A 9,303-nucleotide genomic window follows, 5' to 3' on the forward strand; every position below is an offset into this window, starting at 1 on the left:
GAAACAAACATAAGCTGTTGCCTCAATATTGCATGTTTGGCAGGGGCCCTGGTTTCCTACTTTATCCCTGGTCCCATGGCTCTAATGAAACCAAGCTACCAGGGCTTGACTTCCACAGAGGGGTTGTAGCTGAAGGATAGGAGGCTATGCTCACAAATTATTACAGGCCCAGTTTCAGATTGGGGAAAAGAATGGAAGATGAAATGATAAAGAAGCATGCATGGAAAAACAATAAAACTCCCTGATCTGTTGAAAGTGTGTACCCCCTGTGAAGAGATCCCAGAGGTTTCTGTGGTGGTTAGAAACCCTTTTCACAACAGGAACTCAGTCCAAATGATTCTACAGAAAAGCAGCCCTTTAATTCATGAACACGTGTGTTTCCTCTTGCATTCTATAAGCATAGGTGAGGTGTCAAACATAAGCATTAATATTTAATTTAATAAAAATAACATGCCAACTCCCTATTGTAAGCCAGTAGTCCTCGCTGCTGGGAGTTCATTCTTTTCTTTACCCTAGGTTTTCCAGAAGAAGGGTGCTATCTCCTGTTTGATGGTTATCTAATGTCTGAGAAACAATAAATGAAAAGTTGGGCAGTACCAAGCCATGAAGCTGGAATGGAAGGTTTAATAAACAAACAGCAATAGCTGCATTATTTAACATACCTTTCTACTTTTATAAAACAGAAACAGTTGAGTTCAGACTGTTGCTCATTTTTGGAGTCTCTATTTTCTTCTTGCAATGGCAAAATAGAGAAAAGAAATGAAAAGTCATTTCACTTTCAATTTCTCTTGTTTCAGCTTCAAGCATAATTTACAACCAATGTAGAGTCATAGATTATGAAGCCAGATGAGACTACTTGTGATCCTCTAACCCAGGGGTTGGTAGCCAATTCTGACAGTGCACGCCTAAGCTTGCAACCCAGACAGCCCTGCAACCTCAAGTCTCCACCCCCTGTCCCTTTTCCACTTCCTGCCCCAACCTGTACCGCTAGCTGCTGCATTCACCCCCAGCCCCTATGCAGTAAGAGAAGTGCAGACATGGCACAGCAACAAGCTCCAGAGCAAAGGGGACCGCTGCAGAGATGGGCAGCAGAACACAACTGCACCACTAATTCCCCTGTGCTGGATTGGACCTTTGAGAGCCAGATTAGGACCCCTTCCTGGGACGGATCTGGTTTGTGGGCCATAGGTTTCCAACTCCTGCTTCATCTGAGCTGTCTAACAAGGCCTGTAGGACATTACTAAGCAAATTCTTGTTTGAAACTAAACCATTTCTTTTAGGAAAATCTCCAGTCTAAATTTAAAAGTGCTCAGTAGTAAGGAATCTAAAACATCTTAAGATAAGTTGTTCCACTGGTTAATTAACCTTGCTATTTACAATTTGCACCTTATATCAAGTCTTATTTTTGTCTAGCATCAGCTTTCAGCCATTAGACTTTGCCATGTTTTGGTCTGATTGAAGAGCCCATTATCAAAGAGTTCCGTTTCCCATGGAAAGTGCTCAAACATTGTGATTAGATCATCCATTAACAGTTGTCCGTTAAACTGAACAGCTTGAGCTCTTGGATCGTGTCCACACAAGTGTGGACATTTGTTTTCCCAGGGACAAGAAGCAGCGGCACACCTTACCACTGCTTCTTGTCCCCGGGGAACACCCATGCCATGCGCCTTCTGGCATGTTGCAGGTTACCTTGGGTGGGGTAGGGGAAACTGGGCCAGCAACTGTGCTGACCCTAGCAGCCTTACCTGGGGTCTTGTGGGCCTCAGGGAGCTGCAGCCATGTCACTCCTGCAGCTGGGAGCCTGGCTGGCAGCCAGAGAATGGCTCTGGCAGGCCTGGCTCTGGCTTTGAGCAGCGCACACTGCCGCCACGTATGCTGCCCTGCTTTTTTTCTGTGTTGGTTTTTTTGATCCCAGGATCTCCTGGGGTCAAAAAACCCTCGTGCCGCAAGGTAGGAGCATGGGGTAACACCTGGATGTGTGGTGCTGCAGATGGGTCTGTGGTGCTATACATCACACGGCTGCATTTGTGTGGATTTGGCTTTGGACTCTGCTGCCTTAGGGCATATTTTCCAATCCTTTACTTTTTCTTATGACTCTTTTCTAAACCTCCACTAATTTATCAACATCCATTATTGATACCAAAACTGGACAAGTAACTTTTTCATCAATATCAAATACAGATGAAATATACTTGTTCCCCTATTTCACAGATTCAGGAATTGCATAAGTCTTTGTGGCCACAAATGTAATTCTGTGAGTTTATGGTGAGCAGATTAACTACTATGATCCTGAGTCCTTTTGTTGGTAGTATCTTTTACTAAACCAGCTGCATAGTTGGAATAGATTTGACAAGCTTTCAAATGCAGTGTCATCTTCTTGTAGAGCCAAGAACCATTCACTGTGGAATCCACTAGAAATACACCTACATATCCATGTATAGTTAGGTTTTGAAACTTTGTACTTAACCAGTTTTTAATCCATTTAATGTGTGCCATGGCGTTTCCTAGTTTCTTAATCAAAAATCAAATGCTAGCAAGTCAGATGTCTTCCAAATGTATAATATCTATGCTATTACCTTTTATCAACTAACTGTTATCTTAAAAATGAATTACTTTGACAAGATTCAAAGTATGTTTGACAAAAGACAGCCAATATTGACTGATGCTCTCCTTGAATTCTTTATTAATTAGGTCCCATCTCAGCCATTCTGCTCTCAGGTTTGCAGGACAGCACTTATATAGCTCATTCAGTTTGTTCTTTCTATATATTGGCACAACATTAACATCCTTTATGTTCTCAGGGATAATTGAAAGTCAGCTTTCAGGACTGAAAGCTTTCACAGTTTTAAAATCCTTGAATGGAAATTATCCAGACCCACTGATTTCTTCCCTGCCATCATGGAAAGTGTTTGATCATATGAATAACTACTTTATCTGGCTTTTCCTGAAATCCAGAACAGAAATAGTGGAGTTTGCTTTTTTTCTGCAGGGCTGCTGACAATTCTACCAGGTCCTTGTAGCAATGGGCCAGTGCCATTACTTGGACTCATAGAATCATAGAAGTAGGGGCGGAAGGGACCTTGTAGATCTTCAAGTCCGACCCCCCGCCTGGGCGGGAGAAAAGACTGGACTCAAATGAGTCCATCCAGGTAGTCATCAAACCTCTTCTTAAAGATCCCCAGGGTAGGAGCCAGCACCGCTTCCCTAGGAAGTTGGTTCCAGCTCCTAGCCACCCTAACTGTGAAGTAGTTTTTGCGGATGTCTGATCTAAATCTACTCTCTAATAATTTGTGTCCATTGTTCCTTGTCATGCCAGGGGGCGCTAGGGGAAACTGTCTCCCCTAAACCCTTCTGGTCCCCCCTAGTGAGTTTATAGACAGTCACCAGGTCCCCCCTCAGCCTTCTCTTGTGAAGGCTGAACAGGTTTAGGTCCTGCAGTCTTTCAGTGTAGGGTCTGCCCTGTAGTCCCCGGATCATGTGGGTGGCCGTCCTCTGGACCCTTTCAGTGTTGTCCACATCCCTCCTGAAATGGGGCGCACAGAACTGGACACAGTACTCCAGCTGTGGCCTGACCAGCATCGCATAGAGGGGGAGGATCACCTCCCTGGCTCTACTTGAGATGCACCTGTGGATGCACGACAAGGTCCGGTTAGCCCTGCCAACCATGACCTCGCATTGTCGGCCCATGTTCATCTTGGAGTCAATAATGACTCCAAGATCCCTTTCTGCCTCCGTGCTCTCAGGAAGGGAGTTTCCCATTCTATAAGTGTGCTGCTGGTTTCTACTGCCTAAGACTCCTTTTGGTCCTACCTATGCCTCACTTTCTAATCAGCTATTATGGTTCCATCCTGCAGTTTTATATTCATTACAATCACACCTTCCTGTTTGTTTATTTTAATAGCTGTCTCTCCATCCCTCTAGGCTTAGTTTTTGAGCCAGTGCAATGTTTTTCTCAGTTGTGTCTTTGGCCAGCTTAAATGGTTTTTTTTAAATTCCTACTCATTCTTGCTATGGTATCTCTGGGTTCAGACTGGTGCTTTGAAAAAAAAACAATTTCACAAGGTGTGTACATATTCTCTATTGTGTGTGTATATATACTAAGTTTGGTATAAAAGATAAAAATATGATGAAGTCTTGATTATTTGTACCTAAAGTAGAGCTAATTCTTAGATCTCTGATCAATATCTGGCAAGACAAGGTGTTCTGTTCATCTCCCCAGTGTTAGCTGCAAAATTTTGAGCGAGGAAACTGCCATCTTCTATACTCAGAAATTCTGAGGACGTTTTAGTATTGACAGTATGAGACACCCAGCAATAACGCTGAGGTGTCCTGTATAGCAACATAGTTTTTTTCCTGTCACTCTACGTTACAATTAGGTTTTCAAGAAGCTAGTTGTTCTTATTCTCCAGTGAAATCTATTGGTTAGCAGCAAAAATTAACTAGTGCTTTATCTTGCATGCACGTATCCAAGATAATTTTCATCCAGGTTGTTAGAAATGCACAGTGCTATTTTTGACATGTTTCCCCTCCCATTTTACCCACTATCCTTCCTTTATTAGTTATAAACATTACTTTCTAGCATCCTAATAACGTGAATCATTTCACCAGATGCCAGTAATGCCAACTAGGTCAGATTTATGCTCATAATGAGAAATTTCCATTGCTGTTGTTTATTACCAAGACTCAACATTGGTGTAAGGGGTTAGAGATTTTTCTGTCAGCTAATTTAATTCTGAGTATTGTGATTGTGTCCTAAATGAATGTACTTTTGTTCCCTTTTGTCACCTTCCTCTTTTGTGGTTAATTTAATGTCCTCTTGACTCATCCAGCCACTCTGTTTCCTAGAAAAGTACCTTCCCAGCTAAAACAGAGACAATCCAAGCTATACACCCTCCTTCCCTTTAGAACAGTGGTTCCCAAACTGTGGGTCACAACCCCAACTGGGGTTGCAACATCAACAGATGGAGTTGTGGCACAGCACTCCCTCCCATGTCAGGTCCAGCCCGCTGGGCTGCAGAGGCCCAGGTGAAGGACAGTAGGGTGGGGAGCTCCAAGCTCACAGCAGGCAGCCCACATCCTCACACCCCTCCCCCTACCAAGGGCTCCATTTTGGCCATGTCACCTGTGGGAGAGTGGACAGGAGCAAGGAGCCGGCCTCTGTGCTCTGGCTTCAGCAGCTGCTCCTTCCTGCAGGTGGCAGCCGGAGCTCAGGTGCTGCTGGGGTGGAGGGGCAGGGGGACTGCAGTCCCTGGTCCTGGGGCACCTGGGGAGAGTGGGGGTCTGAGGATTGGGAGGCTATATCTATACCACTCCCTGAGTCAGACTGGGCATGCTGCTTAGGCCTATAGATTTGTGGAATAAGCAGCTGACTGCAGCCCTGAGCATATACCCTGGATCACATTCAGCCATCTACTCTGCAAATTTGCAAGCGGGTGGTTCTCATTTTTTAGTAATGTGCCCCATCTTGCTCAAGAGGAGGTAATATAGATGCACACTAGGGGACTTCAGGTGCAGTCCCAATTAGGCAGCAGCCAGTGTGCAACTGGAGGATCTCACTGTTGCCTAAATGTTGGACTTAGGCACCTACAGTTGTAATTAGAGAAAAATCCACAAAGGGACTTATATGTTTTGGGCTGTTGGTTACTTTAAGTTTTGTAAAGTAATGTTGAGCAGAGGTTTCAGAATCTGACTTACCAACTTGGCAGTGTATCTCAGAGCCTAAAAATGGCAAACAACTTCTATAGTACTTTTAATGAGAAGTTTGAAATCCTTACTACAGCAGTAAGGGTGGAGGTCGCTTGAATTAGTATGGGAATGATCTACTTCAATAAAGGCACCAGTTCCAAGCAAAAAACAATGCAATTAATTGAAATTGCTGAAACTTAGGATATTGCAACACCATTACGGTGAAAGTTAGGGATAGCATGTCAGCATATAATGAGCTCCATGAAGTATTTGCAGCTGAAAAATCTTTCTAAGCCTTCCTGAAGGGAACAGAATCCAAAGTCTTAACAAACTGCAGATACTGCTGTTTCTCAAGGAATAATGGACTTAGGTCAAGGGTGGGCAAAATACGGCCCATGAAGCCATTCCATCCGGCCCACAGGGCCCCTAAAAAAAATTTAGAAAATGAATATTTATCTGCCCTTGGTTCCTGTCAAAAATGACAGGAACCAAGGGCAGTAGGACCATGGGGAAGCCTAGCAGGCTCCCATAACAGCAGGGCCTGCCCAACCCCGCCCTCACAGCTGGAAGCCCCAACAGGGGCTTCTGGCCTGGGACCACCTGGCTGCCCCCTGCTGGAACCTCAGGTAAGGGGGGAGGGCAGGCAGGGAGGGAGTCTGGGGAAAAGCTGCCCCTCCCGTGATCCCATGGCTGGCGCCCTGCGCTGTAGCCACTTGCAGCCCTCATGGGGCTGCCTGTGCTTGCTCCGGACAGCCCCATGTGGGCTGTGAGCGGATGCAGCAGGGAATATCGGCCATGGGGCGGGCAAGGGGCTGCTTTTCCCCATGCTCCGCACCAGCTTCATCCCTGCTGGCAGCAGGGGGTTAGGGCTGTGCACTGCCCCCCACCTGTACCACAGGGCTGGGGGGCACTGGGAGCAAGCGGGTGCAGGAGCCAGCAGGAGCACAGGGCCCACACCAGTGTCCCGGGGCCAGTGCTGTCGGGGCCCAGAGCAGGGTGGCAGGGAGCGCAGGGTCCCAGCTGGCAGGAGCTCTATGGAGCCGGACCAGCTCCCTCCTCTCCCTGCTAGTGCAGCCCAGACCGGCTCCACAGACCCCTGACAGCCTGTGCCTTCCTCTGGGCCCCACCGGTGCTAACCCTGGGGACATTGGTCCCCAAGATAGTGACCAAGGGGTGGGGCACCTGTCAGCCCTCAGCAGCCTACCAAAACTGGGTAAGTGACCCTCTGCCTGAAATAATTGCCTGCCCCTGACTTAGGTAGATGACCCAGTCAGAGGCTCTCTCTTAAGAAGTTGCATGAATAAAGAAAAAGCTTGATAACTCCTGTGCTTGGAGCTACATAAAATCACAGTTTTTGGACAGAGGTTGGAGTGTTGCCACTGTGCATCAGCATCTTTACTTTCATTATACACCTACTATAATTAGTTTTTGCTTACAAAAAGTAAAAAGACTTTGGGAACATTAAGGGTCCAAGTTCACTTGCTTTAACTTGGTCAATTATGCTACTTACTTGTTCCCTGCTTTTTGTGCCTGCATGTAGGTTATTATGCCCATATTACCCTTGTTTGCTTTCAGCCTTCCACTGTTCTAGATTATTTAACTGATGTTGGAGACTTAAGTCCTTTGTGGCACACTACAACATGAAACATGCTTTAGAACAGTGAGGGCCAACCTTTTTGGCAGCCGTGCCACAAATTAGCCCCAAACCCTCCTCAAGTGCCACTCGTGCATTTCTCCTAGCTGATCTGCTGTTCTACTTTCTGTTCGCTATCCAGTCTGGCACTGTGCTGCCTGTCTACGCCCCAGTCTGCTGCCTGCCCATATCACAGGTTGGCTACACCTGCTTTAAAGCATTCTATAGTATCTGGTGGCTTTTTCATTCCAAAGAACATATTTGTCATAAGACTATCAACAAAATGTAAATCATATATTTGCAGAATGTGGGTAACTAAGAAGTAATTAAATGCAGCATGCTTCACATCTAAAATTAAAGGGCATTAGGATAGCCTTATATAGGAGACCTGCATTTCCTTAAAAATCTGGTTGTAGTATATATAATAGGAGAGTTAATGATACTAGTATTTAACACGAGGAAGCTGGAAAGCTGCACAGCCACACTAGATTATTAAATAAAATCCTATCTTTTCTTTTTTTTTACTAGGTCTCAAATGAAGAGGAAGGAGTCCAATTATATGAATCTTGGGGGGGGGGAATGCAGCACATGAAAAGAAACACATTCCCAACTGATTGTATATGGGCATTGGTTAAAAATAGAATCCTAGGTGGCATTTATTATGAGAGAAGGTCTCTATCTGTCTCACCCCAAGGTACTGCACAGCTGGATAGCTTCAGTAAAAAGGTTTCTTACCTTCCTTAGAGGCATCCAATACAGAGCACTCAGGACAAGAAAGGAGACTAGTGGATTCTAGTCTGTTCCTGCAGTGTAATTTTCTAACACAGTCTGCAGTTTTATAGCTCATATCAAACTCAAGGAATCACATGGCACATTACAATAAAGAAGTAGATACTGCTAGCATTTGAAGACAAATTCAGTGGCCCATTACATGCTTGACAGCACACCACACACAGCCTTGGGAACTGAAGTCTGTTTTAACAAGTGGGACTATTGTACTAGCACATCAGAATTATCTGTTCTTCTGTGATAGAACACCCATGACTCAAACTCAGTAAGGACGGCTATAAGGAAACCTTATTTACCATCACAATGAAAGACTGCTTCCCAAAGTAGTATTAAAGAGCAATAATTATAAACCCAGGGTTTTGCTTGAGACTAGCAAGCTTCTGGTATAAAGGTGATAGTACTGCTGACTAGTCATGTCCTAAGGACATATCATTAATACTTGCTTAACAAAATGTAAATAAAATTATTAAGTAGTACTTAAGATTTATATGAAAATAACCTAGGAGCATAGATCTCTACAGGAATCAGAGTCCAAGTACTGCTATTATAGGCAGCCATGTTATGCCACTCAGTTTATAAACTGAAAATGTACTCCATCTTAAAATGATTTGGCTCTCTTACCCCTACTAATAAAAGACTTTCATAATAACCCCACTAGCTTCTGATGGTTAAAAATCACCTTCTGATTTCTAGCCTGAATTTGGTCACATCCAATTTACAAGATTGTTTTGTGCCAACATTGTTCACCCCTAACCTGGTGTTTAGCCCCTCTCATGAATATAAATACCACTTGTATCCCTATCAGCCTTTGCTTTGCTGAACTAAATGAATCGAGCACTTTTAGTCTCTGTTCATAAAATACATTTTCTGTTCCCCTGATGATCCTAGCTATTCTTCTCTGCACTTGCTCCAGTTTCAATACAAGCATTGTACCGTGTACAGTGGAACCTGGACTATTCATGTCTGGGCAGTTTGCAACTCACTATGCAGCAGGTTGTTGAATCAAAGACAAGCTGCCCAGCTGCTTGCTGTGACTTTCACGTCAAAGGGTGCTGCTTCTCCACTCAGCTGGAACGTCTCAGTGACCCCTACACAGCTGATCAATGAGGTGGCACCCTTTGAAATAAAAGCTGCAGGTAACAGCTGGAGCTGGAGCTGTTTGCTGCAGGGCTGTATACCTTTGGTTACTTTGTACT

The 9,303-nt window shown here is 44.6% G+C and overlaps 1 protein-coding gene across 1 annotated transcript in view; it reads right to left on the minus strand.

Moving 5' to 3' along the window:
* RTN4IP1 (reticulon 4 interacting protein 1) overlaps positions 1-8,265 on the minus strand; it is a 59,817-nt gene extending 51,552 nt beyond the window's left edge. Inside the window, exon 1 of the mRNA XM_090037415.1 lies at positions 8,054-8,265. Coding sequence (XP_089893541.1) covers positions 8,054-8,165 — 112 coding nt within the window. The 5' untranslated portion in view covers positions 8,166-8,265. The remainder of the gene's footprint in view (positions 1-8,053) is intronic.
* Between the last annotated feature and the right edge of the window lie 1,038 nt (positions 8,266-9,303).

This window comes from Crocodylus siamensis, chromosome 1, assembly GCF_052110815.1.
Source record: "Crocodylus siamensis isolate JL-2025a chromosome 1, ASM5211081v1, whole genome shotgun sequence".
Classification (NCBI taxonomy): Eukaryota; Metazoa; Chordata; order Crocodylia; family Crocodylidae; genus Crocodylus; species Crocodylus siamensis.